The sequence below is a fragment of the Meleagris gallopavo genome, chromosome 21 (assembly GCF_905368555.1).
Source record: "Meleagris gallopavo chromosome 21, MGAL_WU_HG_1.1, whole genome shotgun sequence".
Taxonomy (NCBI): Eukaryota; Metazoa; Chordata; class Aves; order Galliformes; family Phasianidae; genus Meleagris; species Meleagris gallopavo.
In genome coordinates this window covers 7,038,056-7,061,631 of record NC_139424.1, presented here as the reverse complement: position 1 = coordinate 7,061,631, position 23,576 = coordinate 7,038,056, and the positions used below count along the sequence as shown (strand labels likewise).

Genomic DNA, 23,576 nt, shown 5'->3' with positions numbered 1-23,576 from the left:
AATCGAGCCCCACTGCGGGCCGTGTTCGGGACCGTGTCCCCGCCCCTTCCTGAGAGCGGCGCTTTTGATTGGTCGGCCGGGGCGGAACATGCAGATGAGGGCGCGTGTCCGATATGCAGCGCCGCACTTTTGGGGTTCCCGCACCGGGGCCGGCGGGCAGCGGGAGAGCGTGGGTGTGTGCGGGTGTGCGCGGGGAGCGGCGGTGCGGGGGCTGGGGCGGGAGTGGGGCTGGGTGCGAGCGGTGTCCGTGAGCTGGAGGGCGGTGCGCGGCGATGGGGCGGGCGGCGTTGGGAGTGCTGGGTTAGGACTATACTTTCAGGGATCATTTCTGTAGTTGGTAACTAGAGGAGTGTGATCGAAAGTGTCCGGCACCACAAGCCACGAGGAGGAGCAGCGTGTTCTCTCCTGAGCGTGAAGCGGGCGGGCGGTGCTGCTTGTGCAGGAGCCGCCCGCCATTGATGACCGTTCCCGTCCTACTTGTTGGGTCTGGGAGGGAGAGAACACAGGCTGAGTGGTTTGTGCTTTATTAAAAGTGGAAAAAACAGGCTGAGATGTTAGTGCGCATGGTAACGGCGCAGAGGGAGCTGCTCGGTTTCCCGGTAGAGCGCTGTCTGTTCCCAGTGCTGTCGTGCAGCCCAGGACCCGGGGCGGCTTTCGGGGCCGGATGTGTCTCCACCGGGGCGTAGAAGGGTTGGGGCGCAAACTGCTCGCTGTTAGCGCAGCCCCGCTCAGTGCCGTCTCCGGTCTCCCTCGCTGAGGCGGAGCCCGGTGCCGCAGAGCCGAGAGCAGTTCCGGGGCTCCGGGTCCCTGGCACTCGTACGACGGAGGCGGACCGGCACTGAGCAGGCGATATTGCGCATGCTCGGGGCCCAGGGCCCGCCCCGTCCCGAGAGCGGTTCGTCTGATTGGTCGTTCTGGGCGGAACATGCAGATGAGGGGGGCGTGTCTTAGCAAATTCCCGGGCTGCGTTTTCGGAGTTCCGTAGCGGGGCCGGGGGTCACGGACGGCGGGCGGAGCGCGGGTGTGTGCGGGGAGCGGCGGTGCGGGGCCTGGAGCGGGAGTGGGGCTGGGCGCGAGCGGTGTCCGTGAGCTGGAGGGCGGTGCGCGGCGATGGGGCGGGCGGCGTTGGGAGTGCTGGGTTAGGACTATACTTTCAGGGATCATTTCTGTAGTTGGTAACTAGAGGAGTGTGATCGAAAGTGTCCGGCACCACAAGCCACGAGGAGGAGCAGCGTGTTCTCTCCTGAGCGTGAAGCGGGCGGGCGGTGCTGCTTGTGCAGGAGCCGCCCGCCATTGATGACCGTTCCCGTCCTACTTGTTGGGTCTGGGAGGGAGAGAACACAGGCTGAGTGGTTTGTGCTTTGTTATAAGGAGTAAAAAAGCGGTTTTTAAGTCTAGAGTTTTATAGCGTTGCATTTTATTATTTCGAATAATCAAATTAAGTCTGTTAAAGGTGTCAAAGTACTGCTCTTCCTTAGTGTCGCCGTGGAAGTATAGACTTGTTTTTTAATTGGTGGAGTGTTAATTGTGCTAACCTGTGACAGTGCTTTGCTCCTGACCTTTATATTTCGTTCACATAGAAACACTGCATCAGCCGTTGTGGTGTGTATAACAATTACAGGGAAGATTGCTTATACCGTCTTATCAACGCTTTTCAATCTGTATCGTTATATTTCTTATTCCCTTTATTTCAGCAGGAACGTGGCAGTCGCCTTCACTGTTAGCAGTCCTGCTTTTCCTTCCTCTTTCCCTTTTCTTTCAGGGGAGAAAAGCACTTCCAGTCATCTCTGATTTCCTTGCAGGTACTTTTGTTGATGCTGTAAATTCCATGGGCCAGACCTCTCTTTTCACAGCTGCATTGTTAGGCCTTGGTAGAATAGTGGATGTGCTGCTGGATTATGGCTCAGACCCTAACCAGTTAAGTACGCAATTATTTCTTTGTATTTAAATTGAAACTAGTAGTTAAATCTGTTAGAGTTTTCAGCTTTGTTATGCAAAGCTCCTCAAAGGTAAGCAGGTGCTTAATTTTCCTTGTGTCATGGTACGCATTACTGATTTGCTATACATAAACACTATCAGTATGCAGCTTTTTTTCCCTCAGGCTGAGCTGTTTGGTTGTGGTAGGGGTTGGCTGTAACATTTCTGCTTTAATGCTCCCCAGTCGCTGTTATGATGGAAGCACACCGGTCCATGCAGCAGCTTTCTCAGGAAATCAGTGGGTTCTTAGCAAGTTACTGGATGAAGGAGGTGATCTGAGAGTGCACGATGAAGGTGGGAAAAATCCGCAGTACTGGGCTATGTCAGCTGGAAAAGAAAGCAGTGCTCAGGTAGGGGTTTGGTGAAATGTATATACATTGAGTGCTGGGTATGCGTTCATATCTTAAGGTGAAGAAATTCCAGCATTTCAGAGAGAAATAGATGGCTTTTCTGCATTTGAAAAAAATATTTAACTTTTTTTCTTTTTTTTTTAACTTTCATAACAGCATTTTGAAGTCTTAATGATTGAGATTAAAGTCAGGTTTGGCTGTGGCTCTGTCTGTGCCCATAGCTTGTTATGACCATCATGTGTACTTGCAAGAGAGGAGAATGACAGCTCCTTGTTTTTGAAGTTCTGAAGTAACCTTTTCCCTTCCCCACCCAGATGCTGGAATTCATACAGCGTTGTACATTCCACATGCAGGCTGCCATTCAGAATTTTCCCTGTGATATACTGAGGAAGGTTTGCTCATCAAAAGCACTGGTTTCCAGTCCATCCAGGTTTGGTGGCATTGTTCAAGGGTAAGAATATATTCTCATGCATCGAGGAATTGACTTTCTTGGATTCTTACCTCCATGTTGTCTTAAAAGTAGCTTATTTCTTGACCTCGTTGGTCACTGTAAATCTTTCAGAGGTGTGTTTCCAACCACTCATGAGCTTTTATATCAGAAGTTAGGAAAAATACATACTTGTGGAGAAAAAATGGTGCAGGGTGTCTGTATGTACGCATTACTGGCCACCTTACTTTAAACAAATACCTCATATAAAAGTCTTTTTTTTTTTTTTTTTTTAAGGTTTTAATTACTTGCACAATAATTTTGGATTTCAGCCTTTGCATTACACTTGCTGTGTGGGACCAGGCATGATGTTGGAAATCCATGACTGCTGCCTGGTTTCTGTGCCCTTGTGTCTTTGCCTCAACATAATAGTTACTCCTCTTGTTTGTATGTTTTTGTTACTTAGAAATGCTGACAGTCCTCTGGGTAGATTTCTGAAAGGTGGAGTTAATGCAGCCAAGAACATCTATAGCTTTGGTTTTGGGAAGGTAAGATGCTATGGGTAATGTTTTTCTGATGTTATTAGTACACTTCTCCTATTTTTTCTTAGTTGTGTGTTCTTCACAGCAATGCCCTGTGGGGAAAAAGCTGTGGAAATCCCAGCTATTCAGGCCTCTATTAATGGGCCTTACTGGAGGAAGCTGATTTAGGACAAACAATAAAACCTTTGCTGTGACTGTTTCTGCTTTCCTAATTTCAACTTCACCAGAAAGTTAAGCTTTTTCACTAGATGCCTTAAGCTTTTATTGCAGTGCTTTGGCTAACGTTCCCATTGCAGCGATTGCTTCAAAGTTTTTGCCGAGTTTTGGCAGATGTGATACCTCTGGAACTCCTGCACGTTCCTTTTGGTTTATGTACTGGTGTTGTTTCAGTTCTATCTTGCAGGCAGCGGGCATCTGGGCTACTTGGCATCTCTCCCTATTATTGGGGAAAAAGAAGTGGTTCAGGCAGATGATGAACCAACGTTTTCTTACCGTGTTGGACCATGCATGACCATGACAAAGTGAGTGGCATCAAAGGGACTTCAGCCCCTCTCCATGTGCAGCTGTTGCTATAAAGTAGCAAATTGTCAAACAGATGCTTTGGATTGTTTTCGTTGTGTGTTCTATATTCTTCCACTACTTTCTGACACAACTTTATTTTGCAGTCTACTGATTGTTTATAGACTCCTTTGGTTGCTCTTGTCCCTTCCAGCACATAGGTGGTTATTCACTGACATAGCAGTAAAACACTGATATACTATTGATGGATGATCAAAATAAGGGCAGTGTTACTAACATCAGGACTCTTACAGAGGTCTTTGTAAGTAATACTTTAATGTGAAAACAAAACTTCTGTAAAGAGTATTTTGCAGATACTCTTCTCCTCGTAGCTTGATGTGGGGGAGCAGCAGAGTGACAGTGAAGGAACTCAGCTTTCAGCCCCATCAGAACTGTAGTAAGCTACGCTTAGCTGATCTTCTCATTGCAGAGCAGGAACACAGCAGGTGAGAGACAATGAATGTGCAGTGGCTGTCAGTGCTCCTGGGGTCTGTGAGTGGGAGAAAGTGTGATTAACCTCAAGCAGACTGTCAGGCTGCATTTCTGGTTTCTCTCCAAATGAGAAATACAGGTTTTTTTTCTTCTTCTATCTCTTCCTACTCTGTTTTCTTCCCTATGTATAATACAGAAAAAAGTGATATTCCCTTCTCATACAAATGCTTCACTGCATGTTTCATTCATAGCTTGCTTAGATTCCTCTAGAAGCAACAGTTTGTCTATGCAGATAAGTTGGAAGTATTTATTGTTAAAAGTGGTATTGTTAGAGTCCTGCCCTTCTGGGTCTTTTTGTCTTTTGATCTCAAATTCACTATAACTTATTTCCTTTCCCTTTGCAGTAAACTCCGTCATCCCCATTTGCTACAGTTGATGTCTGTTTGTCTGTCCAGTGATTTGGAGAAAACCCGTTTGGTGTACGAGAGGGTCAACTTTGGTTCTTTGTACAGTGTCCTGCATGAAAGGGTAATTGCAATCCTTTTTAAACAATACTTATTTGAGTGTTTGAATACAAACAGCTAAGATACTGTAGGGACTGCAGCTAAAGACAGAAGAGTCGAAGAGCTGACTGTGCTACAGGGTGAATTTTGACATAGTCAATATCTCTTAATTTAATTACTGTTTAATGTGTTAGTATAGTTCGGTACCCAGAAGATTTTTCAGCAGGTGCACTTTGTGTTGTTTTTACTACAGTATGTTTCATTTTGCTTTCTTTGCCTCCTAATGTACAGCAATGGCTTCTCACTGCATCAGGCTTTGAAGACCTGCAGTGCAAAATCAATAACTGTGTGGGTTTTTTTTCAGCGTACGGAATTCCCAGTGCTGCGCATGGAGACAATTCTGCATGTACTTCTTCAAATCAATGATGCTTTACGTTTTCTGCACTCCCGTGGATTTATCCACCGTACAGTTACCTCCTATGCTATTCAGATTGTTTCTTCTGGTGAAGCAAAGCTATGCAACATGGAATACATGATAGAGAGGTAGAGAATTGCCTTACTGTGAAAACACAAAGTTAGTGCTAAATTTTGCTGATTAGTAGATATCTAGTCGTCAAGAAGGACATTCCTCTGCCTCTGAATCAGGCAAAAGAGTCACAGGAGAGTAACATTTTAAATTTGTGGGTAAACTACTTTATAGTTACATACATTTTTTCCTTCTTTCCCGTAGTGCAGTCTGACTAGGAAGGAAGTCAAAGATCAGTTAGACTTCACTGAGAGTAAAATTGGCAATAAACAAGATTTTCCAATGGAAATATGCAGAAAGGAGCAAAAATACTTCTTAACTTCTTTTTCTCCTTTCATGTAGCAAGGATGGTGGAGAACACAGTGATCTGACACGTATTCCTGTGCCAGCCCAGCTATATAAATGGTGCTCTCCTGAAGTAATCCTTGAAAAGAGTGTGACGGTGAAATCGGACATTTACAGTTTCTGTGCAGTAATGCAAGAAGCCTTGACAGGTATGTGTGTAGGCTTAGGCTTTTGTCAGCACAGTAGCTCACTGAATGTTTTCAGAGCAGGCTGTTTATTTTCCCTATGTTGCTGCATAAAACCTTGCAGTTATTGCACATACAGAGCTAAGGTGGGGAAGGAGCCCTCCTGACAAAAAGCAAGTGTCAATGACAATGGCAGGGACTGCTGGAGACTTGTAAAGTGTATTGAAAAACTTTAAACTGCTTGACTAAAGAGTGAGATTAATGGGAGGTATTACAGAGATAAAATCTTATTGTGTGGTGTTTTGCTGCTGTTTATCATCTTCATGCAAGGACAGCGAAGCATTCAGTTAATTATGAGCAATATGTAAGATGAGCCTGTATAGCTTTTCTCCTTTTCATCATTAAGAAAACGTATAGGAAAATTTCTGTTGTATGTTGAGTTTGACTGTTTTGACAGCGAAGTACAATAAGCAATTATTCTGAAAATTAAACCTAGAAGGTGAGCTGTTTGGGAATGAGCAATACAGAGCGTGGGTTACTGTGTGACTGTCCTCTGCACAGCTCCCTGTATGGGTCTACGTTTGACTGAGATAGAGGGGATATGCTAGACTGGATTGGATGCTGTTCTTATTATAGTGAAATTTAGTAATTTTACAAACAGTAATTATATTTTTATAGTTTTAATTATAAATTACAGAACATGTAGACAGTAATAATTCTTTGTTTTCGATTCTTCCTCTCTCCATTAGCATTAAGGTACAATTTATGACATGAAGTGTATACTTGTGTATTGCAGAGACCCTTCCATGGAAAGGTATTGAAGACTCAGTAATTAAACAGCTCATAATTTCAGGACAGCAGTTGGAAGCAGATGTCAGACTTCCTGTACCCTATTATGACATTGTAAAGTCAGGGCTAGAATCTAAACAGAAGAACCGCTCCATGAACCTTCAGGATATTCAGTACATACTGAAAAATGATTTAAAGGTAACTTGTGGAATTTTGTCCTTTTTGTGGTTTTTGAATGGCAGTTCTATGTCCATTCAGATTCAAGTTGTTCTGCTTAAATCTATGTGAGGGGCTTTTTTGAGTGAAACCTGAACACTGAGTATCTTTCTTTGATGATGGAGACAAACTGCTTTAAGATAGAAGGTGGAGTCACTCGACTTTCAAATACAGAAGTCTTTAATAGTCTTTCTTGTCTTTCAGGACTTGACTAAGTCTCAGAGTTGTCATGCTGATGAAATGGCAAAAGCACAGAGGCCTGCTGTTTTTGCAGATATAAACATCTGTTTGTCATCAACTTTCAGCTACCAGAAGAGAACACTGGAATTGAATGAAAAAGAGATAACGGAGGCTGGTAAGTTTCTTTTAGCAAGATGTTGTGTGTCCTTCACTTTGTGTGTTCCCCAGCCCATGAAGATCTGATGTAAATAATTAAAATGTGAGCATCTGGAGATTTTATGATATAGTTTGGAAAAAAAAAAAAAAAGAAAGCATTTAGACTTGAATTCTAGCTAATAATTAATGTAAACTCAAGGCTGTTTGTCTAGTTAACAGTTGAAGTTCAGAGGTGTTAAGTGCTGCTTATGTAATCTCTCAAAGGTGTTGATTCCTTAAAAGTACAAAAGTACTGTGTCTGATGGACATCTGGAGGAATAGCTAAACACTAACATCATATTTTCCAGACAGTTCTGCTGTCCCAAGGTACCCTATTTTTCCTGAAGAGGATAATGCTTTAGTGGACCTTGAGGCACCCACCAGTCTGCAGCTAGTTGCACAGGAAAACAGTCACGATGCAGCTTCTGAAACCCAGATGACCTGCAGTGTGAGTGATGTGGATGACAGCCTCTGTAGCTTTGAAATGAATGAAGTCTTTGCCAGTTGTCCTGACTTTCATGAAGACTTCCTGGAAGAAGGATCTGAATTAAGTCGAACACTAAAGGATAAAAAAAGACAGCAAAAAGAAAAAGATGAGAATGTCCTTGGAGACCTGTTCCTGTCCCCTGGAATGTACTGTGAGGAAAAGCCAGTTTATGAGGAAGGCAGCATTTCAGAGTCAGTTGCAGAGTGCACTACAGAAGAGGAGGAAGGGAAAAGTGAGGCCTCTGACCTGAACATGCTGGCACAGGTGAGAGGAGATGCTGGCAGGAGGAGGAGTACCTTGTCTTCAAATGAACATCACCTCAGTAAATGTGTCCTTAATTTAAAGATTGTTCAGAGCATGTTGCAGCAGGCAGCAGAGTCCCTGTGCAGAACAGAGGAAAAACTGAACAAATTAGAGGCAGCTGAAAAGCAAAGGAAGGGAATTTGGACAAATCAGCTTTCTAAGCAAGTTTTTCGTGACAGGCCCTGTAACAGATCTGATAATATTTATCAAAATATCAATAACCCTTTTTCTGGAGCTAACACTTTTTTATGGAAGGCTGTAGGCCCACCATCAAGTGACTACATTCCACCTCTGGTGACATGCCAGTCACAAGGAGCTCTGCGTGGAGATGGTTTCCAGACTGTTTCAAATGTGAGAGAGGAAATGCGGGCAATTCAGAATGAAAAGTGGAAATGCTTTCATCAGAGGAGTAAGAGTGAAAATGAGAGCAACCAGCGTGATCTCAGCTTCAGTGAGGTGAAAAGCCTTGATGATCAAGTGGACCTAGAGCACGAGGTAAAACGTGGGGCATTGATCACTTTCCTGTTCTCTAGCAGGTTTGTGGTGAAGAGATGTAGTTATGAATGGTGCTCAAGAAGAGGGAAGAGTTGAAATACATATGTGCAACAGTGGCTGAGGAGGGAATGAAGTCTTGTGATAAAATGGAGAAAGTGTGGGGCCTTTGTGTTTTGGGTTTTTTTGTATGTTTTTATTTAAGGATATATGAGCTGTCACTTCATAAAGATTTCTAGATCATTTTCATTATTAAGAATAAACAGTTGATATGCTTAGCAAAACAAGAAAGAGAAATTGGTGTTGTCTGCTGTGGGACTAATCTTGGGTCATTTAAGTGTACTCATTGCCATAGGAACTAGATGTTGTGAGCCTACATGTGTGAAACCTGGTTTAAATCCATAGAGGAATTTTTGCTAGGCTGAAGGCTGGAGTTACCATTCTTTCAGCAAAGAAAAACATAAGGAATGAAGTTTGTCTTGTCCAGTTCTTAGTATATCTCATAGACGGCTCAGCTAGTAATTAAGAGTGCCCAGTGTGCTGAATCATGGCTTGTTGGACTCATTTCAGCATTTACTCCCACGTGTATCTGTTAGATGCAAAAAAAAGTTCAACTTCCAGATTCAGAGAGGGAGTGACTCACGTTCTGCAGCAAGTGGAAGCAAAGAAGAGAGGAGGTGAGTTTTGATCATATGCACAAAAAATTAATAGTAGTAGATTCATCTTGCTACAGCCACTGTCAAAAGGAGATACATCTGGGATCGAAGATGGCACTGGATGTTTTATTTTTCTTCCCAGTAAGCCAAAAGCCATCTGTCCAATTAGGTCTCTTCTGTGACTCACTGTCAGCTGCAGAACTGACAAGGTAACTACTGCAACTGGGCACTTCTAAAAGTGGTGTTCAGACAAATTGCAAGTGGTTTGCTGATGGAGGTCAGTGTTCTGGAAGTGTGACTGTGCTTAAGGAGAGCAATCTAATAATGAAGTCAGTAATAAGGTTCCTCTCTGCACACAGCCTCATTCAGTTCTCAGTAGAAACACCATCGCTTTCACAGGGGTAGGACTTGGTCCTACCTTATGGGGACAAAAAGCTGTCCTGTCTCATGATTTATTACAGGTGCTATCCAAAACCAGCATCTGAAATTTGCAGCACTGAAATAAACAAGGAGAGAAGGATGATGCAGCCAGAATGGAGAAGTAAGTAAATCAGTGTTAACTCAGCATTAATGGTAGCAAACTTCAGTGTAGTGGAGTGCATTAAAACTTAATACATTTTTGTCACCTAAGAAAGGTCTGTCAGCCTTGATTGCTCTGTTAGGTTATTTTTGGAGAAAAAAGCAAATGAGTAGAATTCTGTGTCTTGCACATTCAAGATATGGAGTAATCACAACCACACCAAGACACTTTGACTATAAAGCTTAAAGAATATCTGTCTCTTTTTAGAAGGATGTGAGAGTAGGAGACCATGAGTTTAGAATGGGTAGCACAGCAATGACCAGTGGATGGCAGTACAGAATGAATAATAGACAATGCAAACTAACAGAAATTGTTCATAAAAAAAGGCTTATCTGTATGATTTATGCAGATTGTAAATTTAAATAGAAGGAAGCTTCCAGCTCTTTTCACTATAAAGGAACACACAGGCTGTAACTTCAGCATTTTCAAGTATGCAGACACAAAGAAACACAAGGAAAGGTTTCAGAGTCCAGATTGTGTTTTGTGAGCTGGTAACTTTGTTCTTTTTGTGTAGCTGAAGTAAGGCACATGGCTAGAAAAGTGGCCTCAGGACAACTAGAGCTGATTGCTCCGTATCTAACCAGTGATTGTACATCTGAAAGTGAAGTGGAGAGTATAAAGGAAGCATTTCAACATGTCACTAGTAGAGTCCAAAAAGGTCGAGACCAACGAGGATATAGATGGCATACAGGTGACAGTGCTGAGCCTTGGGATGTGGGCTGTGAGGATGGATCTGAATCAGAGGAGAGTGATCTGGAGTCTATGTTCAGAAGTTCTGGAGGTAAGGCTGACTGAAAAAAATGATATATATATTTTTGTCTCTATCTCCCAACAGATTTCAGCTTCTGTGATTTTTGTTAGAACTATTAGCCATTTCTCTTCCAATGTCCTTCCCCAAAAGCAAAGCCAGTGGCTCAGTCGTTGCTGAATGTAGGCTGAACTGAATGTTACACATTAATAGATGGATGAAATGTCCACTGAGCTTGGAGACCATTCATGATCATTGATCACCACATACCAACATGTGAGAGCTAAAGCTTTCAAATCCATGAATATGCTCTCACTCTTGTTTCTTTCTATTGGATTGCTACCAGTTTTCTACCTTACCAGCAGAAGTACTTTTATAATGGTTATGGATAAAGCAATAAGGAAAACTTTGCCTGCTTTAATTAATAACCTTTTAACTTCTTCCTTTTTTTTTTTTTTTAGACAGTGTGGTTTTATTCCATCAGACCACTCATTTCCTATTATTTTTGCCTTAATAATTTTATTCTATTCTGACATGCTAGGAGGAAGTTGCCAGTCACCATCACAAGATGAACAGGCAGAATCTGGACTACCTATACATAAGAATTCAGTCATTTTTCAACAAATTGAGACTATCTCTAGGGTATGTACAATGTTCTAAGAAATCTAGTTGCTTCTCTTTACCTGTAGAACAGTTCAGAACAGCCTCTTCATGTTAGTCACCAAACCACTGAGGCAGCCATCTTTTGAGTTGTGATCTGACCAGCAGTCATCTCTTTTTTTTTTTTTTTTCTTTCCTCTTCTATGAACTGTCAGAGTAATGCAAAGAGTAGGAACTAGGTTGAAACAGAGAACAATCAAATTATGTATCATTGCATTTGATGCAGTTTAACATTATGGACTAAAATGTATGCTGAATAGAGAGTGGAGACAGCATCTTAAATGCTAGTGTCTTTCACAGGGGCGTTCTAGAGAATTACCTTGTTCCTTTAATTCATATCCCAGTGAGTCTGAAGAATTCTTGACTCCAGATTCTGATTATTTCCTTCCTCCTGCTGCTCAGGAAAGCTCAGAACTAAAGGTAAAAGACACAAACACAACAGGAATTAAGTCCACGTCGTGAATGTTGGATGTAAGTTGAATTGCATGCGATTTTATTATGCTCCCATTTAATTTGAAGAAGGGCTGTAGAAAATGTGGGAGTAAGTTTTTGTCGTCTTCTGAAGGAATACCTACAAATTGAAATCTATCTAAAAGTAAGAAAATTCTGACCCTGCTCCTTTAGAAACAAGCAAAAAAAAAAAAAAAGAAACATCCAAACTCAAAACAAGAGGGACATGTTTACTTTATTTGATTTCCCAGTGAACATATTATCTGTGGAGCTCTAAAATTACTTTCTTGTTGGTTGAGAAAAGTTTGAGGCTGCTGATAATGTCAACTTTTCCTCTCAGCTCTGTAAGCCATAGTATTCAACAGTCTTAAAACAATCTTCATTCAATCCTTGAAATTTTGAAACTTAAACAGGCTACTAATTCCAGTCCTTGCTGTATGTTGGATGAGCTCAAGAAAAGCTCTCTCCATTCTGCTTGTTGTGAAGATGATCCTGTGTGAGTTGTCCTACTTGTTGCAGTTTACCAGTGAGAAATTGCATTTGTTTCCTTTTGTGTTTGCTCCCTGCTCTAGACCTCAAACCCTGGAGGCAAATTAGCAGGCACTCATGGTTTTTTTTATTTTTATTTTTTTATTTTTTTATTTTTTTATTTTTTTATTTTTTTATTTTTTTATTTTTTTTTTTTTTTTTTTTTTTTTTTTTTATTTTTTTATTTTTTTATTTTTTTTATTTTTTTTATTTTTTTATTTTTTTATTTTTTTTACAGAAACAGATGCCTGAAGATGCAGGATCAGGTATTCAGGTATCAGGTAAATTCACTCTTCTGAAGTTGGGGAGACCAAATCTTGCTGCACTCACATATTTTGTCAGCAGCATTCCTGTTAGAAGGCTGAAGCTGGGTTTCTTGGGGTCACTTGGCGTCTTCTCTTTGTTACACTGAGAGCTGATTTTGGAAGATGAAATTTGGACATTGCAATCACTGAAATATCACTTAATGCAATGATTATGTTCTTGCTGTTTGGTGAAGCAAGCAAATCCTGCTCTTTGTTTTATACCTTCAGGCTAAATTTAATGTTTTCATGAGACTTGCTGTGGTGCTGGGAATTAGAGTTGTATTTACACATTAATATTATTAAAAGTATCTTGAGCGTAAAAGCTTTAAGAGCTGACATTCTGTGTGCAGAGTAATGTAATGATCATTCTTGTTTCTCTAGTCTGCTGCTTGTCTTAGCTCAAATGTGTAAATGTTGTGATATTCCCCAGTGCTTTAGTGGTTGACTGTCTGGCAGCTGTGGTATGTTTATGAAAATGCATCTTTAAAACACCATTTGTCTCTTGACAACAACAAAGGTCAGAAGAGCTAAAAAATTTAATAAAGTTGCAATTTCCTGTTCAATGAGTTGTGTCACTTTCCTTTGTACTTGCGAAACCCAATAACAGGGAACATTTGTTATTTGTATTCAGGAGGAAAAATATTACTCTGCGGCACAGCAGCACAGAACTCTGGCAGTAACACACAAGGAGTGAATCAGCTTATCCATATGCCTGTAGCCAGGTAGACAGACTTATTTTCATAGTTACTCCAAGCATAAATTGGGTTATAAAATATGCTCTCATAACTAAATCTGCTTAAATATCTAATATTTAAATAAGGTGCCATTGGTGTTTTTAATCATCATCTACACAACGTAGTTATTGCAAAAAAAAAAAAAGGCTTTCATGAGTCTCTTGGGGTTTTGTTTTTTCACCATGTTCACTATATTTCTTTTGTTTCCTTCATTAAGCAGTAAAATAGGAGAAAGTAAATCATCTATGTAACAATTTCTTTTACACTCATACAGTATATCAGTTTTAAACAGAGCAAAGATAATTCACATTATAGCTTCTGTCATCTGTTTTAATTTTGTTCTGCTGTGGTTTCAGAGCTCAAGTGGCACGGAGATCGTGCCTTTATCCCTTCTCTGGGAAGAGTCTGATGCAAGTACACTCACTGCATCTTGCCTGCACATAACACGAGCCTGTGCTGGGGGACTTGCAGTCTCACTTGTCAAGCACCGAGTTTTTTCTGTCCATTATTTTTTGTAAATTTTGTGTTCCAGTAGTGTGCAGAGATGTCTGCAGAATCGCCGCTCTGTGCTGCAAGGAGTACTGTCCTTTAAAAAGAAAGTCTTCTCCCTGAATGTCTTTCAGCAGTGGCTTTTGGGCTTCTTAAAAGCCTGTAGCCTCCTTGTGGTAGTCAGCTTGCTTTGTGTTCCCCCATTAGCAGCTGCTCAGGAGTGTGGGAGTGACAACTGCTTTTACTGTCTGTCAGTATTTGTACTCTCTCCTCTCCACTGGAGGAAATGAATTACCAGTGTCAAAGGTTGAAGGTAAGTAGCAAGAATATAAATATTTGGCCTGAAGGTAAAAAGTAATGTTCCCTGTTGCTGTGTCACTTAGGAACTGAGCTCTGGCCAGCAGGACGCAGAGACCTTTTGCTCTCTTACCATCAGACTAATGCTTCTTTGACCTTGAATGGGATTGTTACAGTTTGAGAGAACAGTTTACACTGTCGACTAATCAAATGAAGATAAAGCTGTGTGGTGATGTATATTTACAGATGTGTATTTAACTTTCAGTCTGTTTTGAAAGCAATACATGCCATGCAGATTTTTTTTCTCTATACTGAAATATAGAGATACAATGTGCTGAAAATACTTTCTTCCTAGCTCTCTCTTTCCAATTTCTAAGGTTTTGAGCAAAAAGTTTGTATGAACTGCAGTCTACCTCAGAGTGAAGGTCATCCTGTAAACTTCTCGAGAGAAGAAACAAAATACATTTATTTTCATAATTTTTCTGAGAAGATCAATGACAGTGACCTTCCCTGTCTCCTTTTCCCTTATTCCAGTGTTGAAGCAGCACAAGAAATGATATCAAGGGACCCTCAGGAAGACTCCAAAGAAAAAGACACGTAAGAGCCACAGATTTGCTGTATGCTGAAGCTGCTGCAAATTGGCTGTTAGCACTGTGAAAGTTCAGTGTTGATGTGAAACAGGAAGATGTGACAAACTGAAGCTGAGAGCTGGAAAACTGGGATGTTGAAAGAAGTTGGGAGATGGCTATAAAAGGGCCATCGTGTAGTTGTCCTTAGCTTAGTTCAGAATATTTTCATGTTTATGAGTAATTAAATTAGTGTAACAAGTAATTAACCCAATGTAATTTGTGTGTGCCTCTTTATGTTAGCGTTGCGATTCCTTGGTTCTTCCATGCATGTTATGCAGAAGACATAAAATCACTTTGAAGAGTGGATTGTTAGGCTGTAGTTAAATAAATTGCATTACAGAAATAGTATTGTGATTTATCTTCTTAGGAAAAATTTACAAACCAAGTTTGTGACTCAACTATTGAAGTTACATTTCTTACAGAAAATGGAAATTTGCATGGCAATCATTGACTTGACAACAGTGAATTCATGATCATGTGAAGATCCTGTGAGGGCAACATAACATAATCCAGGGTCTACCTGCAACATATTTGCCTTATGTAATTCCAGTCCAACTGCAAATCAAGAGTTTTTGTTATTTGAGTGTCCATCACTTCCTGTGCAGAAGCTGAGCAGTTTCAGTTAATCTGAATAATTCTTTTACGGATTCCTGAGATCTTACATTATTCTTAATGAATCTTTATTTTTTTGTGAAATGTTGAGGTTTTCCTTCCACTTTGGAGGCAGTTTTTTTTCCTAATGGTTCACAGTTGAAGCTGTTGTCCTTTCTGGAGGCAGTTTCCTGAGGTTTCTTTTATAAGAGTTATTAAAATGAAATTCTGTAAAGAAGGGGAAGGCTAATAATTAACCTTTTGTGTCTGCAAGACCATTGAAGATGATGATCTTTAGTCTTTGAATTCTGTGTGAAATTTTCAAAGCATTTGTCTTCTGGAAAACTGGATAAGTCTGAACAAAAGTAAAACATAAAGAACCTGAAAGTAGCAGAGTTTAGTGATTTACAAGTAAAAGAACTGGCTATTCTAACTGTCAGAACACTTTTCAATACTTCAGATCAGTGACAGACATTCAGGATTTGTCAAGTATTCCCTGTGAGGAAGAGCTCTACTACAAGGATATAAGTTGTAAAACACCCGGAGTGAGTCACGTACCCCCAAGTGTCAGCACTCCAATCAGTTCAGGTAACTGCAGAGAGGGGAGGAGGGAGGACAAATTGCTTGAGCATTTTATGCCAAGTACAAACTGTTGATGCAGATCACAGAAACTCCACTCATGTAGTACCAATGCAGAAATGTTGTTTTGCAGTTTTGCTATCACCTTTTTTTCTTTTTTTAATTCTAGAGGAAAAAATTCCAGTAGCCTTTGAGAAACACAGATGCTGCCATGAAGTAGTTTTGGATTCTTCCTCGTGCACTTGTCAGGAGGTTTCCTCTGCAGTGTCCAGGACATTCACCACAGCCTATGAAGAGGAAAGGAGCACTGAAGTTCTCTCTGCTTTTCCAGGTGTTTGCTCCTCTGGATTGAATGAACCTGTAAGTCCAGGAAATTAAACAAATTGCACTTAACTCAGTGCAAATATTGACCAGCATCAAAGTGGCCTTGCCTGGTAGTAAAGAATTGCTGCTTCTTAGCATTAGATCCAGTGATCTTGCAATACCAAAGCAATACAAATTAGCAAAATTATTAGGTAGAAAAGACCTGTTTTGTTGGAGGATGGAGTTGGCACAGTGGTCTTCTGGTGTGTCAGCAGCTGGTGGTTTACCAGAAGCATTCAGAATTCACAACTGAACTATGAATTAAGTGCACTGAAGGTATGGTGTAGCCACAACATTTATCTTAACTGTCTTTCCAGTCAGCTTATGTATAAAACAGTTGCCTGTATGTTTTCCATGTGTGGTGATTCTTAGTGATGGAGCTGTCATTTAGGTATTAAATTAGAATTTGTTGAACCAGAACAGTAGCGACTGCATTCAGTGGCATCAGGTCAGCTCTGTGTTTTTAGGCTTGCATAGAAAACAGCTGAAATTCATTAAGCCCATTAGCAACTCGGTGTGCCTTGATTGGTTATAGAGACAGTTGATTGTGTTGCTTTGCCTAAAATTTTCTTATAAGACCCAAGTGCCTGAAGTACCTGCTTCCATTTTGAAGTCTGTGAAGACTTGCCTTTGATTACAGATCTTTGATTTTTAGGGGGTTCTTCTGGTAAATGGATGTATGTGGCTTTAATAATTAAAGATTCAAAACGGAATGAGAAAATGGAAGTTGTCAGATCTGTCCTTCCAGAGAACTGCTGTCCAGCTGCCCATACAGAACGTCAAACTAAACGAAGATTGTGTGCTGGCAGTATCTTAATGACTAGCAAAAAGATGAGTAAAAAACAGCCTAAGCAAAATTTCTGACACATCTTGCTACCTGAATGCTTCCTGTTTTCTCATCTTCTGAACTAACTGAAAAGCTTATTTAGAAATCTAAGTTTACTTTGTCTTATCTCCTTTTTGACTTGGTATGTTAAAGCTGGTAATGGGGGAACAGCAGTTCTTCAGTTTGCCTTGTATTCCATTCTGTATGATCTTACACAGGGTGGATTGTCAGTTGTTGCTTCATCCTCGAGAAGCACCAGGAAGGCACCTGGTAAGTCTCTCAACCCACCCCAAGCCCAAATTGAGTGATCAATAAATGGATAAATGCATTTGAAAAGGAATTTTGTAGAATTTCTTTTTTTTCTGGGCATTTCTTTTTGTAAGGGTAACTAATTGTGCACTCAATTGTGTATTGCTAGTGATGGTGACATTAGAAATTGTGCATTTGCACCTGCATGCTAGGAGTTCTGATCTTTAATCTGACCTTTTATTGGCTTAAAATTAGCAGTGCAAAATTGAGAACTGTATGTGCAAGTCTAGCTCTGAATACTTTTTCCATTTTGGTCATACTTAAAGATATTTGATAAAATGTGAATGAGCCAAGCTCATGAGGGCTGAGAAATGAAATATGTCAGCAAGATGCTGTCACAGTCTGAGTTTATATCACAGTTATTAAGAATTAATCACTGCTAATTAACTTTTTTTCTCCTCCATCTCAGCGGTCGCTCAGGCACCTATCCACCTCCTGGATGAGCTCCCTGCACCAGCCCAAGAGCTACTGGATGAAATTGGTAAGAGACACTTCACCCAAAATGATACAAGATGCACCAGCTGCCTTTTAAAGCCAAGGACAGTACTTCAGTACACAATCAGGATTTTTCCCAAATCATTCTCTACTAAAATACACAAGAGCTTCCAAATCAGTTGCAGTCAGGTCATAATAAGAATAGGAAGTTAGGCATCAACAGCTTAAACAACCGTCAGATATTTAAGTTTGTCCTTGAAGCTCCTGCATCTCACATAATGGTTAGTTGCTGTTGCTGACAGCAGCTTGCTTGTTGAGCACAGATGTAATTAAGCACTGGAACAAATTTTGCATAGACTGAAGTTTTCAAAGGTGTCATGGAGCTGTGCATGTTGTTCATTAAAACCAAGGCAGACTAGGTGGCTGCATCCCTTGTGTATTTTTGCAGAACTTAGTCTCAGTGATTTACTTTTTTTTTGTAGTCACATTTTTATGACGTTGTCTGGAAATGTATTGAAAGAGGTTTTTTTGGTGTAAATTACAGAAAACAATTTCACTGACTTTTTTCTTTCAGCCATAAACTCTTCCTAAACAAACACCAGACAAGGATAATTAAATGTGCATAGATCCTATGCTCTTTTGGAAAGGAGGCACTCAGACAATTCTAATCTTTTTATTTCCTCATTCAGCAAAACAGGAACGTGTAGGGACTGTCATCAAGTAAATAATCAAGAAATAATGGTCAAAGACAATTTATAAGATTAATATATGAACTAATTGTAATTGATGTAAAAACTTAATCTGTGTTTGGGTGGATGAAGACAAGTGGTATGTCAGGTTGTTCAGAAATAAGGAAATGTGCTGTTTCTAACAGAGTGTTTAAAGCAGCAAGATTCCATTGCTCAAGACTTTGTGGAAGAGGGATTGTGTGACTGCAGAGTGCAAAAAAATGGTTAGTAGGAGTCCTAACACAAATATTATGGATTAAAAAATAACTCTGACGTTACTTCAGAGTCCTAACGTGAATATTATGGATTAAAAAATAACCTTGACATTACTGCAGAACTACTTGAATACTTGTCATGGTGTATCCAGCTTTTAAAATTATTTTCTTAATCGTGGTTGTTTTGGAAAATCCATCAGAAACTTGAAAGGATCTTGCTCAGTGGGATCATATTGGCTGTTTTACAAACAGTGCTTCCCCCATCAGTGTTCAGTGGCTTTCTCTGTGCGTTCACCTCTTAAATTTTGATACAGGAGGTTTGAGATCTGAACTATCCAAATGAATCTGCTTTTGTTGGGTCGCTGTAATGCATGCTGTGTTCAAATGTAAGTGGTGAAATACACAAAGGTATAGGTGGTGTGCAGCTGATGTAAGATGTTGCATTGAAAGCAGGCAGTGCACACTAACTGCTTATGCTCCTGATTCACCATAATGAAATAATGACTGTGATCTTATGGCATAAGAAAATAGCATCTGTTGGGATAATCAGTGCTGTGTTTCCTGTTCTGTTACAAAGGTACCAAAGATAGTGGTGGATGTTACTTTTGAAACTGCATATAGTAGTAAGTGGGAATCATTTTTAGACTTTCAGCAAGTAATGTCAGAAAACCTAAATCTTTATAAACTGTGCATTTGTTTCCAGTGAGTCAGAAAGTGAAGAGTTTTTAAAAGAAAAAGAAAAAAAAACCAACAGAACACGAGTTGGCTGAATAGTATGGTCACTTGAGAATGGTACTGGGACTTGTTTGTGTTATCCTACAGCTTTGTTAGATGTGCTCTCATTTAAAATTGTTACCCAGAGGGTAGAAGCTACTTTATTCATAGGAGTATCCTGTTTTTAGATGGCAAAGAATTACTGGCTCTTCAATCACGGTGGTTTTGTTGTATTTGCATAAAGTACAGCTATTTCAGACTCCATTTTTGTGACAGCCTACTGCTTCCTGCTTATCGTAGCTTAGCAGAAGGTGGCTGAATATATTCACATGCTGTAGAGAACAGAACTTAGTGAGATAAGTCTGGGGAGTTGAGAATATCATTGGATTTTGCTAAATAGGGTAACAAAGCTAACATCCACAGGTTTTCTTTTGATTTTTCTTCCGTATCTAGGATTGTAAGGGGAAAGATTAAAGATTAATTTCCACATGCATTTTTCATTTAAGTGTTCACTCTTGTGAATCTAAAAAACGTGCTGCAGTAAAATACTTGTATACATCTTGCTATTGGCCACCATTGCTGTAAATAACTCAGGTTTTCTTAGTTGGTAAAAGATCAGATGGCTGAGGAAAGAGTAACTCAAGAGCAGACAACTGCATGTTTCCTGAGCATAGTAAATAAAGCCACAGTTTATTACTATCTTCCTTTCTTACCTTTGACTTTAAAATCTTTCTGTGGACAGATTCTGATCGAATTAAAATGGAAGGCATAGAAGCAGAAAAAGAAATTGAGATAAGCAAGAAGTGTGATTGTGGTGTGTGGACTATGGAGACATTTAATCTAGCAGAGGAAACAGAAAGGTATGAAAAACACAAGGATGATAACAGCATAAATCATTTTGAATTACAGAGATTTAGAATAATGGTTCCAATACATCATAACAAGATCCAGTGCTTGTAGTAAATCAGCTGCTGTAAGAACCGTGATCATTTTGTCTGTTTTGTTTGAAAATGTGTAGTATTAAATATGGCAGCATGCATTTAAACTCTTTTATTCAACAGGGCTCACTCTACTCTTGATGATGCTTTAGAAAGAGTTCTCTGTGCTGTTTCTCCAGATGAGCAAATGGAAGAACAACAAGAAGATGAGGAAATTCAGGGATATGCTCTTGGGTTAGCTGATAACTGCTACTTTATTCATAACTTTATGTTCTGTGTTCAGACCTATGATGGACTTGTCAGAAAATGGGTTGTTGCTCTTTAGGAAATAATGCATTGAGGAAGTCTGCTTGGAGGCATCCATCTGAACTTTCAGTACTAAACTGAGAGAGAAAATAGTATTTTGTTAAGAGAATTTCCTATTAGGTAGAAAGCAGCCATTTCCAATCAGCCTGGAAGGCAGTGCATCATCTTCACAGAAATTGGAGAAAGTTTGCCAGATAGTAGATCATTTTTTTTCCAAAGGAGGTGAGAGGAATGCATGTGAAGAGAATAGAATCATGGAAGCTCTTCAGGGAGAAAGAAGACCAAAACACTTCAAAGAGTTTGGGAAGGCCAAAGTGCCTTGGCAATATAGGAAGAAATGAAGAAAAGGGCAAGCACCGTATCTGTATCACTTTAACTCAAATATGAGAGCTTTAAACTCTGAGCAGCTCCACGGTAAATGCCAGTGAGTGATCATAAGTCATTCCTAACATATATCTTAGTAAAGAACACAAGATAGTCTACTGTTCAGCATCAGGATTTATTTATTTTTAAGGCAAATCTCATGATAACCAGGAGAGTCTCGCTGATAGGGCAGTGTGATTGCTGCAGTCTGTGCTTTCATATTTTTTTAATATGTATCTGTAGTCATAAATGGCTCTATCCAAAGCCCATTCACACTCACAGTCAAACCACACTTGTGTAATGCATGCAAGGAATCATTGGAGTCTGCTTATGGATGTAAAGGTAAAGCACACCTGCAGATTTAGTGGGAAGAGATTGTCTTAAGGTTGGGTCAGGTGCCCATTACAGCCCAGGGCAAAAATAAAAAAGCATCTTATATCTCCAGTGGCTTTCATTCTATTATTCTAGTATTCTAGTACTCTGTATTCATCCTCTCTAAAAGAAAATACAAAAAAATGAGATGATATGTAAATCTCTGTCATTTAAGGGCTGCGAGCCTGAGAGATCCACGAGGTGTTGGAAGGAAGAAGGGAGTAGAGGAAGGTGGAGCCAGGGCACGAAGCAGCGAGGCAGATGGCTGTGCTGGGAGTTCAGAAGGTCCTCTTCATCTGTAAAGCTTCTGGGTGCTGTACTGCACAGTGTCTCATTTATTATCTTCTTAGCACTGAATTTGTCAAGCACGCACAGTGTGGTGTTTTGCTCTTCCTCATTTTTTTCCATCTGGGTATTGCTTCTACCCCATGGATTTGAAAGAGAGGAAGCTGCTGCAGACTTGAGCTCTCCAGAGATGCTTAGAAACTTGTTTTTTAAATCACTTTAGACTGACAGTGCTCTGGAAAGCTTGCAGAGAGTATGTTTCATTGTGAGAGTGCAGCTTCCTCTACTGACCTCCACTGAAGGACGGTTCTCATTACTGCACCTGCGTCCCATTTAGTCCTTGGTCTCTCTGGCTTAGGCACCTAAAGGCTTCACACTGTAAGCACTTTGGTCCCTTCCCACCCTCATTTGGTATGTACCTGTGTGGCATGTGCTAATGCCATCAGATCCCTAAAACAGCTGCCTCTCAGTTTAGTCTCTCCAGGATTTCCTCTAATAGAAACTGGAAGCAAGGAGGAAGACTCAAATGAAAGGGCTTTTTCTATTCTGTGTCAGAGGTGAAGTCATTTTACGCAGTTGGCAGCTGAGGTATCTTTCTGCAAACAGGTTTCTGATTGCAGGTGAAACTTAATGGGTCTAGCCAAAAGAATCTGCAGTGCTGATGAAACCAGAGCTTTCTCTCTGAAGTGGTGTGACTGTGTGTGGTTTTGGTTTTGAGCTGAATTTAAATGTGCTTTTAAAATTTTATTATCTATTTTTATTTTTTAAGGCAAGCACTCTGAAGATCAGAAATTCCGCTTACGGGAACAGCAGTCTTCAACTCCTCCATTCAGGTGAGCACCTCTATGACTTAAATTGGGCTTTTCACAGAAGTCTGTGTGTCCTCTGGCCCTGTGAGATCCATTCTTCTTTTCCATGCCCAGGAGGCAGGGGGGTGCAGTGTGAAGTCCCGTTCTCTTCCACACTTGGTCTGATACAAGGAAAAAAAAAACCCACAGCTGTGTAACTTTTCTCAACTGTCTTCCTTTTTTTCCTACAGGGTAATTGTTTTGGATCAGAACGGTTCTCCAACGTGATTAGAATGGATAGTGAGTGCATCTTAATACATCAGCTGCTTACTGCTGCTGGTACAGCATTCAGCCTGTGAACTGCAGCCCTTTTTTGGTCACAAAGACTTCTAATGCTCAGACTTTTTATCTGCAGCAGCAAGTACTAAAAAAAATCGCAGTGCTTTACTTTATAGTGCATTTTATACTGTTTTTTGCCACTGTTTTATATCAGCTATACTGCAAAGGTGAGCTGTGTTCTGAATTGAACAACCTTAGTAAGCTGGCTGTTTTTCTGTATGCACACTTTCATAAGCAAAATAATTTTTTTCCTCTTTTGCATTACACAGTTTTCAGTGTTACAGACAAAATGACTGTAATTCTGTGAACTGCTGTTACTGCTCATCTAATTTTTCCTTGCTGGAGTGTGGAGCACTGTGTTGCAGCCCACGTGGTGTATGTTTTTCCTTGCTCATTAAATTTAACAAGGGTAATTTCTTGTTTTCTCTTCTCTTAGTGCTTTTGTGATCTAGTGTTGAACTGATTTGACTGATAAAGGGGATTAATTGCTGTGCAGAAAGTTAATGAGAAAAAAGCAGTGTTCTTTCAGAGATGCAACTGCACCAATATTTTCCCTGTCAGCATTCAACAAGAATACAGAAAAGTTAGCATTAGTGAGATAGCTGTTGTTTAATTAAACCACACTTTTAATGGTCCAAAAAAGGCCCCTGGGGAGTAATTGACTTTTGGATCAGGCTTTTGATGGGCACAGCAAGTTCATGTTTAACTTGTGATTAACACTGTCCAGGTGCAGGATGTGTAAGGATTGTCCTTATCTCTACTGAACACAGTGCAGTTCTATGGCATTCTTACAGTTTTGTGTACCATGTGTTTCTCTTCCATCCTTGATCAAGGAGGGAAATTTTGCCTATCTGTAACTGTTAATTTGGTTTAATAATACTAATAAAAATGCCTAAGCTTAA

At 40.3% G+C, this 23,576-nt stretch overlaps 1 protein-coding gene and 2 non-coding genes across 23 annotated transcripts; all 3 read left to right on the top strand.

The window, feature by feature from the left end:
• The first annotated feature begins 32 nt into the window (after positions 1-32).
• TEX14 (testis expressed 14, intercellular bridge forming factor) lies at positions 33-23,576 on the top strand. 21 transcript variants are annotated; one of them, XM_085241006.1, is made up of 32 exons: positions 33-173; positions 1,803-1,917; positions 2,162-2,327; positions 2,642-2,778; positions 3,221-3,302; positions 3,687-3,817; positions 4,157-4,300; positions 4,691-4,814; positions 5,154-5,332; positions 5,658-5,809; positions 6,582-6,772; positions 6,995-7,145; positions 7,474-7,916; positions 8,211-8,450; positions 9,018-9,124; positions 9,565-9,644; positions 10,198-10,464; positions 10,973-11,073; positions 11,392-11,511; positions 12,308-12,350; positions 13,006-13,096; positions 14,429-14,491; positions 15,575-15,702; positions 15,863-16,053; positions 17,101-17,152; positions 17,601-17,672; positions 18,501-18,578; positions 20,026-20,143; positions 20,345-20,455; positions 21,438-21,547; positions 22,317-22,380; positions 22,587-23,576. In XM_085241006.1, exons 1-32 carry the CDS (start codon positions 89-91, stop codon positions 22,621-22,623), a joined length of 4,173 nt encoding a protein of 1,390 aa, XP_085097132.1. In that variant the 5' UTR covers positions 33-88; the 3' UTR covers positions 22,624-23,576. The 21 variants fall into 21 exon arrangements, 16 of the variants coding, with proteins under 16 accessions (XP_085097132.1, XP_085097125.1, XP_085097124.1 ...); XR_014887632.1 differs by having other exon boundaries at positions 7,474-8,450; positions 21,438-21,573; XM_085240999.1 differs by having other exon boundaries at positions 4,187-4,300; positions 7,474-8,450.
• LOC116217785 (small nucleolar RNA U3) lies at positions 304-516 on the top strand. The gene has a single exon (XR_004162497.2). It is a non-coding gene; the product is annotated as a small nucleolar RNA U3 (small nucleolar RNA).
• Positions 1,142-1,354, top strand: LOC116217371 (small nucleolar RNA U3). Its single transcript, XR_004161828.2, has one exon. It is a non-coding gene; the product is annotated as a small nucleolar RNA U3 (small nucleolar RNA).

Coding starts and splice junctions, on each gene's coding strand:
- TEX14 (XM_085240997.1), top strand. CDS start 89: ATGCAGATGAGGGCGCGTGTCCGATATGCAGCGCCGCACTTTTGGGGT. Junction 11,074..11,391: donor AAATTGAGACTATCTCTAGG/GTATGTACAATG, acceptor TGTCTTTCACAG/GGGCGTTCTAGAGAATTACC. Junction 17,673..18,500: donor AGAGCTACTGGATGAAATTG/GTAAGAGACACT, acceptor TGTTTCTAACAG/AGTGTTTAAAGCAGCAAGAT.